Source organism: Talpa occidentalis, unplaced genomic scaffold (genome assembly GCF_014898055.3).
Source record: "Talpa occidentalis isolate TD23 unplaced genomic scaffold, MPIMG_talOcc4v2.1 talOcc4.7, whole genome shotgun sequence".
NCBI classification, from domain to species: domain Eukaryota; kingdom Metazoa; phylum Chordata; class Mammalia; order Eulipotyphla; family Talpidae; genus Talpa; species Talpa occidentalis.
In genome coordinates, this window is record NW_023605083.1 from 41,907,770 (window position 1) to 41,925,570 (window position 17,801).

At 36.2% G+C, this 17,801-nt stretch overlaps 1 protein-coding gene and 1 long non-coding RNA gene across 2 annotated transcripts in view; one reads left to right on the forward strand and one right to left on the reverse strand.

Moving 5' to 3' along the window:
• LOC129144901 (uncharacterized) overlaps nt 1-17,801 on the forward strand; it is a 63,111-nt gene that overhangs the window by 15,035 nt on the left and 30,275 nt on the right. The gene's annotated exons all lie outside the window — the stretch shown is intronic.
• ALDH1A1 (aldehyde dehydrogenase 1 family member A1) overlaps nt 7,431-17,801 on the reverse strand; it is a 57,512-nt gene continuing 47,141 nt past the window's right edge. Inside the window, exons 12-13 of the mRNA XM_037492961.2 lie at nt 11,545-11,619; nt 7,431-8,031 (exon numbers count right to left, since the gene is read on the reverse strand). Of these exons, the coding sequence (XP_037348858.1) occupies nt 7,959-8,031; nt 11,545-11,619 (148 nt within the window). The 3' untranslated portion in view covers nt 7,431-7,958. The remainder of the gene's footprint in view (nt 8,032-11,544; nt 11,620-17,801) is intronic.

A 17,801-nucleotide genomic window follows, 5' to 3' on the forward strand; every position in this document is an offset into this window, starting at 1 on the left:
TAGGGGCTTCTGGATTGAGGTGACCAGTGACTTAAGCGACATAGAAGCTTACATGAAAATAGAATGTTACATGAAAATACAATTCACTTCTTCCTCCCCACTCCTTACCCATGCCTACAATCTCCTTATTTTATTACTTTATTGTTGGGGAAGATGAGACCTAATCAAATTCTTTTATCTTTGAAAATCAGATGAGAGTAGCTTAGATGTTTTGAAATGTTATAGAAGCTTAATAGTCACTTCACTCAGCCTGATGAGAGCTGGAGTTGTGGACACCATTGTTTTGAACATCATGAGGCTAAGGAATATTGGGGTGAATGAATGCTATAACAAATGAATGAGGGAGATGGCTGTACCCATGATACCAGAATTATCAGGCCTAGTCTCCCAGCCAGGAACAGATCCCAGGCTGCAGGGGCAGCGCTGAGCCCCAGCCACTAGACCCCCACGGGTTGGTGTCTCACGAAGCCGCAGCAGGAACTTCGCAGACGCTCAGGCAAGCAAGCGAGAAGAGGCAGATTTGTTTAGAGAAAGAAAAAGTTTATTGAGGAGAAAAAGAACAGAAATAAAGTGGGACTCCCAGGCCAGGGAACCAGGCCTGGGAGGGGCAAGGAAGCCAAAGTGGAGTTGTGTCTCAGGGAATATAGACCTTCTTTCCCTCATTATTCTAAAGCTCCACCAGTCTCTCTGTGATTGGTTAGTTCTCGGCTGTCTCACTTAATTTGCTACTGAGTGGGGATCTTCACATTCCTTATCTAACAGCTTTCTCTTTCCCCATTTGTTGCATCTTTAAATGTATGGCCCAGTCTTCTGGATGGGCATCCCTGCATTGAAGTCAAACAGCTGCCCTTCTAATGTGACCATAAATTAAACCACTCTCCATTTCTCCAATCTCCGCCTCCCTTTACCACCTGAAGGAAACCAGAACCAGATTTAACAATGTTGTCCTTGGTCCTGAGATGTTTGTTTTTCCTAGTGGAATTGGTTACATTCCCTTGGTTGTCCTTATCTCTGAAGCCTCCCTAAATTCTTCAGAGGTCCCCTCCTGGACTGTCCCTAAAACTGCATAATTCCTAGCTTGCCCTGTGTCTCACCCACATGCACCCTTTTGTGAAAATGAACATGAAAGAGACACGAAAGGACCTTTCTGCAGCTGTGTTTTCAGGAGCTACCTGCCCCCAAGACCACTGATGGGTCTCTTTGTCAGCAGAAGTCAACAAGAATACTCCAGATTTAATTTAATTAAAATACAGTGATCATTACTTATTTAATCAAATATCAGTAAAACACCTACAGTGCCACATGAGACACAGATAGTGTTACAGGGCAGCCCCGATACAAAATGGGTAGCCTGACTGTGGGTGCTCACACGCGCGCTTAAAGGGACTTATGAATACTCCACTGCAGGCACACACAAAAGGTTAATAAAAGGTTTATTTACAAGGGAAGGGGAAATGAGGAAATGTACAACTGAGGAAGAAACTAGGGAAATAAAGTCTTATATGCGTCCTACCTGATCTGCCGACCTGGAAACCCAATGGCACGCTGAGAGCTGGCGGAGAGCCAAGAGGAGCCCCCCAAGGCACACGTGTCTGGTTTTATACCAAACCTGTCTGCTTAACCCCACCCTCAGGTCCCAGCAACCTTCCCTTTGGTGGTGATGGGATTTGTCTTTCCCAGTGTCCTGATGACTTTGGTCTGGAGTCTGGGTGGAGTCCACAAAGCCTGCATGGAATTAGCTCAGGACATCCTTTCCCCCTAACAGTAGTAGCACAGAAACAAGAGTTTGGATACAGAGCATATTCGGCCAACTTTCACTGATAAATTTAGTCACCTTTCAAGTTTCCCTTGATTTCTCCATGTCTCTGTGAAATGACGTTACTGGGTAAAAAACATGTTCTTTTCTAGTTCGGACAATTTGTGGTTACATGAATGCGAGATGACTGAACATTGCACAAAAATGCTAAGTCATGTGCTTTGAATTCTACTAATCCTTCCCATTGAATTTATGTGGGCTGAGCCTCTGAATCAATCACTGGTGACCAGTGTCATTGTAAGTCTCTTTACTGTATTTGAAACTAGTCTCTTCTGTTTGTTATTCATTTGGTCCTGCTGTCCCTGACTTAGTTTAAAGATTAATCATGATGACTGGCAACTCAGGGGTGAAAGGCAGCTGAGTTCACTTAATTTGAACTAACCCCACTTGGTATTAAATGCATTTGAATTTCTAACTCAACTCCAAGCCAAGTATTTTGTTCACATTCTTCTCTACCCTGTTCTTTCTCAGATAGTGAATTTTAACCTTATCTGAAAGCGAATATTTTTTTTAATGATGTAAGCTATAGGAAAATTACAATTAAGTGATCCCAACTGAGATCAGCCTAATGGTGAGGGCACAGGAAAACTAAGAACAAAGTCATGGACAAATGAAAGATATTTTCTTTAGTGTCTAAAGAAACTGGTGTTATTGATGATATTGTTATTAATGCAAAACATTCTTCAGTAGAAAAACAGCCTATATTGGACACTTGTTATATTGTAGGAGCTCTGCTAAACATTTCACAAACCTTATTAATAGAATAACCTAATTAGATAAGTACTATTGTTAATTTTTTTGCATAGATAAAAACTGGTATTTAGAAAGGTTGAGAATCTTGTCCCAAATTCCAAGGTTAGAGAGTACAGAATAGAAATTTGAAGCCATATTGCTGGGCTCCATGGGTCCATGTGATTATGTAAAACATTGTGTTGCTTCACAAATAGCAAGACATCAGTATCTGTTGAATGATTGCTAAATGAAAAAAAGTTTAATAATTGACCTAAGATAATACTACTAGTGAGTGATAGAACCAGAATTTAGCACCTTTTTTCATGCAGAGACCAAACTCTTTCTACCATAATTGAACTTTGAAAGTTTTTAAATGGTTTCCATGCAGTTAGGAATTTGTAACTCATTAAAATTAAAGTGCTTCCGGGCCTCCCCTGGTGGAGCAGCGGTTGAGCGCTGGGCTGCAAAGCTGCCTGCAGCCTCTGCAGCACCAGTTCGATCCCAGGGAGGGTCCCGCATGGCACGCAGACCTCTCCTGTCATGCCCACTGCTCCGCTCAGCAGTATATTTCATCAGTCTGTGTGTTCTGTTCCCCGCTCTGGTTCTGGTGAATTCTCTCACCATCCCGCACTTCTTCTGACTGTACCCAGTGCTTGTATAAATAAATAAATAAATCTTAAAAAAAAAATTAAAGTGCTTCCCTTGATGTCATCAGAATAAGCCGAATCTCATTAAGGAAAAATTTTCAAATAAGTAAACTATAAAGTAAAATTAGGAGGGCATTTTTGCAATAAAACATATAAGGGATAGGCCTTAGTATTCCCAAGGGAACATATAGCTTTTATTTTAAATTAGCCATGTTAGTAGTCTTATTTTTCAGTCTTTTTTACTATCTTTGTTGACTTATCAGAAAGATGATAATCATCAAATCTTCAAGTATTCTTCAAATTCATTCAGTATTCTTTTCTCTGATCTTGCTAACTCAGAAACTATAAGCTTTGTATATTACTAAGGTTTCTTTCCAGGCCAAGACAATACTAACCAATCCAATTTTATGTGTGCTTACAAGTTATAATGCTATATTGGAAATAGTAAAACAGAAGGCAGCCAAGATTAAAAAAATGTAGTGCATGATCATGGATTAAGTTTTGGATCACGGAGGGGGAAAATGCTATAATGGACATTAATGAAACAATTAGAGAAAATTTTAAATTTTCTGAATTAGATAATTGTGGTTTGTGAAAGAAGTATCTTTTTCCTGGAAAAAGTATTTTGGGGTAAAAGGATATGGTGCCCATGAATTATTCTCAAAAGTTGTCTCAAGAAAAAAAAAATGTATCTATAGAGAACGGGATTGATAAAGTTAATGTGGGAAAATACTAAAAATTGTTGAATAAAGACATGAGAATTTTTGTGCTGCTATAGCAGATCCTCCAAAATTTGAAATTATTTTAAGATAATTTTAAATGAAGCTTAAATCAGCCTGTATTTTCATATGTAGTATTTTTCTAGGCCCAATGGTTCATTGAATAAGTATCTTGGCAAAACAAAACAAACAAAAAAAGCCCCAAAATTCTGAAGTTGAGGTGGATAGTACCATGTTGTCATCCTGTGAACAATTCTAAAAAATTCAGAAATGCCCATTTAAAAAAAAAAAAGCTTGTGAAACTAGTCAGTCTATGGCACTAAATATAATGTGCAAAAAATATTGCTATTGCTTTAGTGTAGATATTTCATTAGGCAATACAGTTGACTTTTAGGGATTTTGGGAATTATCCTAAATGTTTAAGGATGAATATGAATGTGCTTGTCTTTCCCTGGGGTTAATCCACCCCTCAGAATCTAAGGGTCAGTGAAGGGATATGATCTAGAGCAATCTCAAGTCACCAATGAGAATTTTGTGGATTGTTTTCAGAGAGAGAGATGCTGTTATACTTTTCCACAGAATGTCAGGGTGATAATTGCAGCATTTCTCTTTCAATTGTGTCTCAACTTAGGAAATTAGTTTTCAGAATATCATAGTCCCAGTTACTACAAAAGTAAGCTTTTACACCCTTCTGGCAGTCACTGAATTTTGGTATCCAGGAAAATAAGTCATCAGCTCCATTTATTTTGCTATATATTCTTTCACCATCTAAATGGGAAAACTGAAGTGCATCTCTAGAGAACATTAAAAAAAATACCAATTCAAATCAGCAAATGAAATTCTATTTGGGAACTCGTGACTTTTGTGAAACGCAGCCTCATTATTTGATATGCTATGAAAAGATCTGGTTATTTCATACACTATGGAAAACACTTTAGTTGGTGGTACATGTGCACTTGTAAAAGTTCAAGTGAAATTAGATGGTCAAAAAAAAAAAATACACATTGTCCAAGAGAAGGGGTTTTTTGGGTTTAGAACTCCATCTCAAATTATGTGAAGAAATAACTAAAATGCAATACTTTGAGTTAACTATTTTCAGTTGACCCCAAGAATTGAAGAAAAATATTTCCCCCCTATTTCTCCTTGGCTATCTCAAAATAAATATAGAATCAATACTGAAAAATTATAAAAGAAAAAGAAGCTGGACTTTTCATAATTCTTACCTGGCCCTGACATTGCCTCTGCCTAAATAGTTATTTCCAACATCCAGCTTGGCACTTAATTTGATCTTCCTGGAGTCAAAAATACTTTCTGCCATGTTGATGTTGAAGACAAAGAGATCACATATGTTAGTGCAGAACCAAATTCTTCATGATAAATTCCCTTAGTGTATTTTCCTGTTGCACATGAATTAATAAGATACCCTTTAAATTTTCAAGGCTTTAAGAATTATTGCCAGTATGGCTATATAAATTAGAGAAAAGGGTATACAAATAATGTCTAGAGGCTCAGGATGAACCAAAATATAACAGATATTTTCTGTTTAATCCTGTAATGTCTTATTTATAGAACAAAGATTTAATTTTCAAATATTTAAACTGGCTTCTGGCTTTTGTCTTCTGTGTTCAGCCCTCTTTGTTACACATTTAAAATTGTTCTGGTGGCTGCAATTACAATATTAACTTGTCTATTAATTTATTTATGCCTGGTTTTAGGCACATCTTTTAAAAATGTGGACCCTGTCTAGTTTTTGGAAAATGCAACCCTCCCCTGTATTTGGAAAATTTCCCTTCTCATTGTCCAAAGATTTTTCAGTTCTCCCTAAGACTCTGAATCCTCCATTATTCCAAATAGTAACCAAAATTTTCAAGACTTTAAGAATTATTGCAAGTATGGCTATATAAATTGGAGGAAAAGGTATACAAATAATGTCTAGAGGTTCAGGATGGGCCTACGAGAAAGTTCTGATTACAAACCATTTAGACTATATAATATTGAGAAACTAGTGCAATTGGAATTTAATTATATCAAATCTAGAAGTGAATGAATTTTGTTTGTACATTGTTGCACATGACTGGAGTAGCTATTGTAATGTCCCAATAATAGTGTCACTGAAGTGTCTGTTGATGTTAAATGATGCTTAATTATTTATATTAAATATGAATATGAAAAAAAATCCTAAAGATTAGTCGGCTTGAATTTTAGCTTGTAAAAGAAAAATGTTTTAGACCATGTGTAGCAAAATACACACAAAAAATATCTACTAATTCTACTTGAGCCTAAGTCTCTGGGAGACTCCCAAGACCCTAAGTCTTAGGCGCACATTTACAGGTTGGGGGCATCATCAGTTCTTTGTATGAGGGCATAAATGTGTAAATATGGTTCATTAGAGGGCATCGTTCCAGCTGCTTCCCTTAAGCCCCCAGATCACACCTCAAGACACTCATAGCTATCTCTTTGCATAAGAACAGCATCTTCCAACCTGGGCTTCTTAATGTTAATTGGTATTAAATGAAGGTAAAGAGAAGGAAATTTCTTTGATGAAATGAAATACATTGGGGGGGGGTAGGGGGGAATATCCATCAAATGTGTGCAGGTTGGAGGACTTCTCAGAACTTAGGATATGACATGTGCAATTTGAAACTCTAAGAGGGGAAAATACATAGAATTTTTCCAAATTGTTTTTCCAGTGTAAAGAGATCTGGAGAATATGTGATAGAATCTCTTTCCTCTTCTTCATTCATTGTAAATCTGCTCATCATTATCCAATCAAATTTCATTCATTTATCAACCTCACAGTTAAAGGTCATCACTGCATGGCCTTTTGGTACATTACCACACTCTCAGGGTTCACAGAATTCTCATGTCCATTGTATAACCCATCTTTTTTTTTTATTTTAGATAGCACCTTTGTACTTCACAAGATTAAAATACATTGAGTTAATAGGCCATTTCACAATTCACTTTCTACAAAACCTAACATGGTGCACAGAACTTCATAGGAACTCAAAAAATTCTTGCTGAAGGACTAAAGCTGTCTATATCAAATGTTTGCTGTTGATTGCAAAAATTCCTCTAGGAAATAAAGTGTTTCTTTTCCCATTTGAAAATAAGTGGATTAGACTTATTTTAAATGCATCATAGCCTCAGTTTTACATTGGCTTTGAGTGAAAAGGAGAGTAAATCATTATAACCAAAACTACTTTAAAAATTAAAGCTGTGGGCCTCCCTGGTGGCGCAGGGGTTAAGACACAACCTATGAAACAATCCACAGCCACTGCAGCACGAATTCTATCCCCAGGCAGGGAGCTACCCACATGGTGCAGCAGACCTCTCCTGCCTCGCCTGCTGCTCCCCTCAGCAGTGTATTTCGGTCAGTCTGCCTGTTCTGCTCCCCACTCTGTCTCTGGTGAATCCTCTCACCTCCCCCCCCACACACACCCCTCTAGCCAGTACTCTAGGTCTTATATGCATAAATAAATAAATCTTCAAAAACAAATTCAAGCTGAACAAGAATCATGCAAGGTTGTTTTTATTAAGCTTTATGTTTACATTACAGCTAAGTATTTCAGATATTACTTCATTTGAGAATCAGACATGAAATTCTAGGAAACTTTCAACAAACTCCAACGACTTGACAGCTACTAGAACAGAACACATCTACTCTGCAGTTAATGAGTATGTTTAGTATTTCAAGGGGATTGTTAGGGAAATGACAACTGGTCCTCTTCTATAAAGTGATTATCTTGGACAAGTAGCTACAAAGAAAGCACATAACTATTACAGAGCTAGAGAGATCTTGAATCCAAATTCTTTTTTTAATATATATAAGGACTGGGGGGTGGGATCACATATCAGAAGACAAATGATTCTTTCAGAATAAGCTACATGTAAGGTTTTCCATGTGTAGTATTAATGATAATATGATCCTTTATGTTTTAAAAATCAAGAAAAGAATGATTTTGTATTTAAAACCCACTATAATATATTAGTGTAGGAGATGCTTAATCATTGAGAATTCTTCTTTCCACTTGTGTAGTTTCTTTATGAATTCTTCTGAGAAATTCTCATTGTGACTGTCTTCACCTCTGTATATTCTTTGAAACCGTATTCTCCCCTAGAGAGAGGAAAGAAAAAATTCACAGAATTTAGCACAGCAGTACACATGTTCTACAGTCTGTGCTTAGTGACAAGTCTATTCTTGCTTATCTGGCTTGGGGCAATGGAAAATATTTTCTGTGTACAGAAGCATTTCAAATAGCAGCTAGCCAACCAGAGGAGATTCTCTGTGGGGAAATTTTAGGGCAGTTTTTGTTTGCATTTTAAAATATACACTCAGTGATTTTCACCGAAATTATTCATTTGTCCTCCTTGACTATAAAAGAGTTTACCACACACACAAAGACATTCAGTTCAACAAGAATGTTATTCTTCTGAATTTTGGCTCAAATAAATAAAACAGACACAGTACAAGAACAGAAAAAGTGGTACTATATCATCACTCAAGTAACAAGAAAAACTTTTCAAGCGTAGAAAAGATACAGTAAAGAGTTTAATGTATTTTCTGTGTGTGACTAGGTCCAAACTTTTAACATCTAAACATGACCATCTAAAAATGACCATTGGTAAGGCTTTAAATAAAACATTTCTAGCTGTAATTTTAACAATATCTTTGGATTCTTGGAGGAAAAAACAAAATTTAGTGTTCAAGGTTTTTTATTTTCCTTTCTTGTTTGATTGTTTTCTAAGAGGTCAAGAGAGTTTATTAGCCTACATTTAATTCTTTGGGCTTTTTATGACTATAGGGTTTCCCTGTTCATATCTATTGCTTATATAATTCTTAAATCCAACCCAAATGAGCAGGCATTAATCTGAATCAATTAGGATCCTGGTATCTTACCAGTTTTATTAAAACCTCCCACCAGTTTTAGAAACTATGATTTACCCGTTGTTTAAGAGATAACTAAAAGAACTGAGCTATTTTCCATATTGTTTTGATGAGAGAATTAAATTACATGTACATAAGAGTACTCTTAAAATCTTAATACTCGTGCATATGTAGGATTCCTGAGAAAAGGGATCTTGACCCCTTTCTACTCCTCCCTTCTGCAGATGCAGACAGGTATGTAGAAGACATCTTTTTCTCCTGGGTAACCTAATCCTCTTAACTCCGATTATTTTCTTGGACCATTAAGCTTCTGAAAATACCTTCTAAAAGCTTCAATGAGCATGTTCTTCAGAGTAATTAAAGGGTTTAGCCTCAGTTGTCTGAAACCCATTAACGGATAATATCTTAATAAGTATTGTAACTCATAAATTTTGATATATTAACCCATGATTTCTGCCACTAGACTTTGCATTTTATTTTGAGCTTCATAGATGCTTGAAACTTTCAGAAGAGGAGTAGTTGTGATTATTGTCATACTTAGGCTGAAATAAGTCCTGTTCTTTAGTATTCCTATGCCTATGGTTTATCTATAGTGTTACACAAACACATTTGCTTATAGTCTATCTTACTGGTTTGTGACTTGCCATAATCTTCAATGTACCGGTCACCTGATTCTGATTCAATATACCTGGGGAGAGATCCAAGACTGGATTTCCAACCATCTTCTAAGTGATGGCCATGCTGCTCACCCAGGGTCTATGCTGTAGCAATAAGGTTCTAGGAACAAGTTGTATCTGTTCTTTACTCTCTATTGAGCCTGGCACTGTTTAGTATGTACAAAGGAATCATTTGCTGTACTAACCTGGGATGTATAAATGAAGGAAAGAGTATTCATGCTAGAGCTCTTTATAAGCCCAGTAGTTCACATGTCAATTCTTCTCTTTCCAAAAGGAATGGGAGGAAAGAAATACCAGTAAAGTTTAAAATGGTCTCTTAGTAAAGTCTCAAGTGACCTATGCTAACCTAAATGAAAGTTGGTGCAATTACACAGAGAAGAATTTCTGTCATTTATTTATTCCACTGCCAGCACTGGGGCCTGAGAAGGAAATCCAGGGTTGGGCATTCAGTATCGTTACCACATGGGGGTTTGCGTGCCATGATTTTTGACTTTTTGAAGACTTGTTTCCCATCTGATCAACTCTGCCTTTCTATATTTGAAAGTTATAATCGAACTCTTAGGAGCTATTTGAAATTATGTCTTTAATAATTATTCTTAATTTCCATATAGCAAATGACCGGATTATTAAGTTCACCAAATTTGCTTCCAGGTAGACATGAACAGTAGCTTCCTTAGGTGGATTTTGGAAGTAAAAAGTGGTCTATGATAAAAGGATAAGGGTGCTTGGTGTTAGATATGGTATAGTAACATACATCTCAGGAGGTTTGAACCTATTCCCCTAAATATTATACAATGTTGTAAATCTATATTATCTCATAATAAAAACTATTAAAATTAATAAAATGGAAATTTTACCAAAAATTATAGTATAGCATTTTCCTTTGTATTTGAAAAAAGGAAATTGCACCCACATTCCGGATTTTAGGGTTGACTCCTGTTTTTCATTCTTCTCTAGTTCAATTTCCTTTTGTTTAAGTTTGACCAAATTGTATTCCACAAAATTGATATGTTTGGGCTATTTTTGCTATTTTGTCCCTTTTGATTATTTTATCTTCAGCATTACTGGGAAATGTGTTAGAAAACTGGGCCAGCAATAAACTTACTGTCCTTCAGAATAATCTAACATTTGTTGTAGCTTTTTGTAATTCATTCTGCCATGGGATTCTGCAAAAGTAGATATTGTAAAGTAAAGGAAATAGAAATGGAAGAAGCCATTTGATGAGTTCCTACTTTGTGACAGTTTCGTGGTAAGGAATGAACAATGCAGTATGTCATTGATTTCTCATAACTTTCATGAGAGGATGTTAATTTAACATTTCCATTTAGGAAAGGAAGAAACAGACACTTATACGTTGGAGAACTTGAACCATGCTGCATGGCTGGCCAGCAGTAAATTCAAATGCAGTTTGGTTAGTCACCAATCCTGTTCTTTGTACTACACTAGGTACTTGGTAGGAGTTGTCTACTTCCCTGACAACATTCTAAAGATATTCATGAATTTTCACAGCTCCACTAAATAAATAAGCCAGTCTTCTTGAATTCAAGACTTCTTACCTATTTAACTCTGAAATCATACTTCCCATTTCCATAAATGCCCACCAGTCAGTCAAATTCACAAGGCCCTCAATATGCCACCAGTTACTTTCTGTTTAAGAAAACCCTCTTCTTTTCTTACTGACATCCTATGCTGGTTTCCTGCCCTTCATCAAGCCCTAGCTTTACTGTGAGGTCATCTTTTATTTTTTTTTAATCAATTGTCATTAACCCTTTATCCACTGAATCCCCACTATGGTAAAAATCACGAAATATAAGCATGGAAAGGCACTCATAGACTAGTTCTTTCTCGCATTCCTATCCCTGCCCTCAACTGCCGAGCTGTGATGAACATAGTGAAAGTCAATTATCAGAAATCTTATACTTTGGTGGTGCCAGATTTCCTGCCCTTCAGTACTATGCTTTAGGGAAGACTGCAGGCAAATTTTAATTCAAATAGACTGTAGATTAATTCCATGGGAGTAATGATGTTTTTCAAGATAAGTATCTTAATAGAAAGGAATTCTTACAACTCTCGTCCATTTCCAGACATCTTGAATCCACCAAAGGGGCACTGGGCAGATACCACACTATAGCAATTCACCCTGAAAAGAAAAGAAGTGCATTATAGATCTTATGTCCTGTGAAATAACTCCTATATTTGGAAATTTAGAAATTCAGAGACATCCTTAATTCCATTAATGTCAATATGCCATGCTCATTACAGTAAAAAAGGCAGCATTGCAAAATGGAAATGCAGAAGGGTAAGTGTATGTATATAGACTACCTAGAAATAGAATGGAACAACTGTGTGTGTGGTTAATTTCCAACTGTGTGTTGGAATTACATCATGTCTCTGAGAAGTTTTAGTCTGAATTATAAAGGATGGAACCGCCAGTGTGCCACAGAAGGGCATAGTTTGCTAAGAGTTTGTTTGATGGTTGCTCTTTCATGCCTATATTCAATAAGCTTTGCAATTATGTTTTTATTATTTTATTATTTTTTAAACTTTATATATATTTTACATCATTGTTCATTTTTATACAATATTTGCTTTTGCCTCTTAGGTATAGGCCCCACAAAATCCCTACAACCAGTTCATCCATGCACCATCACCAAAGTCCCTTGTGCACTTAGCTTTGTAATTATTCTAAGGGTTGTAATTATTTTAAGGGTTTTTAGCAGACCAGGATACATTTTCTTTTGCAATTGTGATATGCATCATATTACTCAGTTCACTTTTTTTTTATTAACTGGTTCAATAAATTGCTTAAACAGAGATCTTGATAAGAGTTGGATATCATTTTTTTTATTCATTTTCATATTTCACAAAAATGTGTAACAATACTAATATAGACAAATATAATTTAAAAACATGAATCATTAGAATTAAAGAAAAATATGCTAAACAATGAAGATAAGGGAGACCTTAAAAAGCAGTTATGCAGGATATAACCAATTTATTTAGCTTTGAATTTTCTGGTGGCCAGAGAACAGCAAAATCTAATTACCTACATGATTCTATACACAAGAGAAAAAAATATTCAAACAAGAAGCAATGTACTTTTTCTTTTTTCTTTTTCTTTTTTTGCATAGAAGAACTAGTATGTAGGCCAGAGATGCTAAGGGTAAGTGGATTCATCAGAGAATGGGGAGAAGAACAGACAGATTTACTAAAGTATACTGCTAAGGGGAGCAGCGAGCGAGACAGGAGAGGTCTGATGTGCCATGTGGGTAGCTCCCTGGCCAAGGATCAAACTAGGCTATATGGGAGATAGCGATGAGACTTAACCCCAAGGCCACCAGGGAGACCCAGAAGAAATGTACTTTTAAAATACTTCTCTTCATGGTACTATAATAGGTCAACAATAGTGTGACTTCCATATTGTATTATGCTTGCAATTATTCAGTCATTAATTTTATCCTGAGATAAAATACATATATTTTCTCAGCTAAAGGACTTACCGTCTCAATTCCCAGATCTCTATGTTCCCTTTGGCCCACAGAGTTCTTTTTTTTTTTTTTTTTCAGTCTTATCTTTATATTTATTTTATAAATATGCCTATCATTTTATTTTTTAATTTTTTTTTTTTAAATAAATTTTATTGTTATATTCCCCATACAATTGCAGCCCCCCATTCTGACCCCAATCCCACCCCTCCCACCCCCGCCCCCCTAAAAGTGTCTCTGGTTCATAGTTTTTTGTTGATTTTGATTTTCACTTTCTTATAGTTATTCATTTTCCTGGTCCCTTATTTAAGTTTTCTAGATTCCTGCTATGAGTGAGACCATCCGGTATTTTTCTTTTTCTTTTTGGCTTATTTCGCTGAGCATGATCCCTTCCAGCGCCATCCATGTTGCTGCAAATTGCATGTGTTTATCTTTTTTGAATGCTGAGTAATATTCCATGGTATATATGTACCACATCTTCTTGATCCAGTCATCTATTTTTGGGCATTTGGGTTGTTTCCAAAGCTTAGCTATTGTAAACAGTGCTGCTATAAACATAGGGGTGCAGGTGTTCTTTGGAATTGATGTTTCTGTGTCCTTTGGGTAAATACCTAGGAGTGGAATTGCTGGATCATATGGAAGCTCTATGTTTAGTAGGTCCAGAAATCTCCATACAGCTTTCCACAGTGGTTGGACCAGTTTGCACTCCCACCAACAGTGCAGAAGAGTTCCTTTTTCTCCACACCCTCGCCAACATTTGTTGTTGCTAGTTTTTTTAATATGTGCCATTCTCACTGGTGTAAGATGGTATCTCATGGTAGTTTTGATTTGCATTTCCCTGATGACAAGTGATGTTGAACATTTTTTCATATGCCTGTTGGCCATTTGCATTTCCTCTTCAGAGAAGTTTCTTTTAAGCTCTTCTGCCCATTTTTTGACTGGATTATTTTCTTTGTTGTTGTTGAGTCTCATCAGCTCTTTGCAGATTTTTGTGATCAGTCCTTTATCATTAGTGTTGGGTGCAAAAATGTTCTCCCAGTTGGTGGGGTTTCTCTTTGTTTTTGTTATTGTCTCTTTTGCTGTGCAGAAGCTCTTTAATTTGATGTAGTCCCAGGTGTTTATCTTTGCCTTCACTATCACTGCTTTGGGTGATGTGTCTGTAAAGATGTCTTTGATGTGCAGATCACGTAGTGTTTCGCCTATATTTCCTTCTATATATTTTATGGTTTCAGGTCTTATGTCTAGTTCTTTAATCCATTTTGAGTTGATTTTTGTGTATGGTGTGAGGTGGTGGTCAAGCTTCATTCTTTTGCATGTAGCGACCCAGTTTTCCCAGCACCATTTATTGAACAAACTTTCTTTGCTCCAATGCATATTCTTTGCTCCTTTGTCAAAGATTAGCTGACCATAAATCTGTGGGTTTATTTCTGGATTTTCTATTCGATTCCATTGGTCTGTATGTCTGTTCTTGTTCCAATACCATGCAGTTTTGATGATTATGGCTTTGTAGTATAGTTTGAAGTCTGGGAGTCTGATGCCTCCATTCCCTTCTTTTTTTTTCAGGAGAGCTTTGGCTATTCGGGGTTTTTGGTGATTCCATATGAATTTCATCAATAATTGTTCTATTTCTTTGAAGAATGACATTGAAATTTTGATTGGAATAGCATTGAATCTGTATATTGCTTTTGGTAGGATGGCCATTTTAATAATGTTTATTCTTCCAATCCATGAGCAGGGGATGTCTCTCCATTTCTTTGTGTCTTCTTCTATTTCTTTTAACAGTGTTTTATAGTTTTCTTTGTATAGGTCCTTTACCTCTTTTGTTAGATTGATTCCCAAATATTTGATTTTTTTTGTTTCAATAACAAAAGGGATGGTCTTTTTGATTTCTTCTTCTTCAGATTTATTGTTTGTGTATAGGAAGGCTACTGACTTTTGCGTGTTGATTTTGTATCCTGCCACTTTACTGAACTGATTGATGAGTTGAATTAGCTTTTCTGTGGAGTTTTTGGGGTTCTCTATGTATACTATCATATCGTCTGCAAATAGTGATAGTTTGACTTCTTCTTTTCCTATTTGGATTCCTTGGATGTCTTTCTCTTGTCTTATTGCCCTGGCTAGGACTTCCAGTATTATATTGAAAAGCAATGGTGAGAGTGGACATCCTTGTCTTGTTCCAGATCTTAATGGAATTGCTTTCAGCTTTTCACCATTGAGAATGATACTGGCTGTTGGCTTGTCATAGATGGCCTTTATGATGTTGAGGTATGTTCCTTGTATCCCCAGAATTTCAAGGGCTTTTATCATGAATGGGTGTTGCACTTTGTCGAAAGCTTTCTCAGCATCTATTGATATTATCATATGGTTTTTATATTTCTTTTTGTTGATGTGTTGGATAACGTTGATTGATTTTCGGATGTTAAACCATCCTTGTGCCCCTGGAATGAATCCAACTTGGTCGTGGTGAATTATCTTATGGATACATTGTTGGATTCTGATAGCTAAAATTTTATTGAGGATTTTTGCATCAGTGTTCATTAGGGAGATTGGCCTGTAGTTTTCCTTTTTTGTGTTGTCCTTGTTCGGTTTTGGTATTAGTGTAATGTTGGCTTCATAGAACGTGTTTGGTATTGTCCCTTCCTTCTCAATTTTTTGGAAGAGTTTGTGAAGGATAGGCACTAATTCGTCTCTGAATGTTTGGTAGAATTCATTTGTAAATCCATCAGGTCCTGGGCTTTTGTTTTGGGGAGGTTTTTTATTACCATTTCAATTTCGCTAATTGTAATTGGTCTGTTTAGGTGTTCTATTTCTTCTTTATCTAGCTTTGGGTGATTGTAGAGTTGTAGGAATTTGTCCATCTCCTCTAGATTGTTAAACTTGTTTCCATATAACTGTTCATAGTAGTTACTGATTATTCTTTTGATTTCTGCTGTGTCCGTTGTGATTTCTCCTCTTTCATTGATGATCCTGTTTATTTGTGCTTTCTCCCTTTTTTCCTTTGTGAGCCTGGCTAGGGGTTTGTCTATTTTATTGATTTTTTCAAAAAACCAGCTCTTGGTTTCATTGATCTTTTGGATTGTTTTTTTAGTTTCAATTTCATTTATTTCTGCTTTGGTTTTTATTATTTCTTTTCTTCTACTGGTTTTGGGTTTTTTTGTTGTTCTTTTTCTAGATCTTTGAGCTTCGAGATGAGGTTGTTTCTTTGCGTTCTTTCTTGTTTCTTGATGTGAGCTTCTATTGCTATATATTTTCCTCTTATTACTGCTTTTGCTGCATCCCATACATTTAGGATATTAGTGTCCTCCTTGTCGTTCAATTCAAAAAATTTTTTAATTTCTTCTTTGATCTCCTCATTAGTCCAATGGTCTTCCAGTAGTGTGGTTTTTAATCTCCATGAGGTAGGAAAGTTCCTTGCCTTCTTTTTATGGTTTATTTCTAGTTTGATGCCTTCATGGTCAGAAAAGATGGTTGATATGATTTCAATCTTGGTGTATCTGTTGATGTTTGTCTTGTGCCCCAGTATGTGATCGATCCTGGAGAATGATCCGTGTGCGCTTGAGAAAAATGTGTACTCCGTTTTTTTGGGGTTTAGTGTTCTATAGATGTCTGTTAAGCCTAATTGCTCTAGGTCCTTATTTAGAGCTTTGGTTTCTTTACTTATTTTTTGTCTTGTTGATCTATCCATTGTTGATAGTGGTGTGTTGAAGTCTCCCACTACGTATGTGTTTTCTCTGATGTCTGTTTTCAGAGAGGACAATAGTTGTCTGATATATTTTGGTGCTCCTTCGTTTGGTGAGTATATGTTAATGAGTGTTATTTCTTCTTGAAGTATTGTCCCCTTGATCATAATGTAGTGACCATTGGGGTCTCTTTTTATCTTTTTGAGTTTGAAATCTGTTTTATCTGATATAAGTATAGCTGTTCCTGCTTTCTTTTTTGGTCCATTTGCTTGTAGGATTGTTTTCCATCCTTTAACTTTGAGCCTATTTTTATCTTTTGTAGCTAAATGTGTTTCCTGGAGACAGCAAAAGGTTGGGTTTTGTTTCTTAATCCAGGCTGCCACTCTGTGTCTTTTTATTGAAGAGTTTAGTCCATTTACATTTAGAGTTAATATTGATATGTTAACATCTGTATTTGCCATTGTGTTTGTCTTTCCTTTGATTTTATTTATTTATTCTTTTAATAACTTTTTTTTTTTTTTTTTGGCCTTCTTTCATTGTTATTCGTCCCTCTGAGGTTCTGGCTTTAGGACTCCTTGTAGTATTTTTTGGAGTGGGGGTTTAGTTGCAATGAAATTCCGGAGTTTCTGTTTGTCTGGGAAGGTCCATTTTCTTTCTTCAAAGAGGAAGGAGAGCTTTGCGGGATAGAGTATTCTTGGTTGGCATCTGTTTTCTTGGAGTCTGTTGACTATGTCCCTCCACTCTCTCCTTGCCCGTAGTGTTTCTTCGGAGAAGTCTGATGTCAGCCTGATTGGTTTTCCTTTGAATGTTATCTGTTTCTTCCCTCTTGCCAGCTTCATTATTTTTTCCTTGTCCTGGATTCTTGGGAGCTTTACTATTATGTGTCTTGCTGTATTTTTCCTTTCGTCGTGGAAGTTTGGTGTTCTTCTTGCTTCTTGTATATCAATTTTCAGCTCCTTCTTCACATTTGGGAAGTTCTCTTCAATTATCTCTTTGAATATTTTCTCTGTTCCTACATCTCTCTCCTCTCCTTCTGGTATTCCTATAACTCTTATATTTCCTTTCCTCATGGAGTCAGATAGTTCCCGAAGTTTTTCTTCGTTCTTTTTCCTTCGTACTTCTCTTTCCTTTTCTGTTTTGGTTCTTTTTATTTCTGT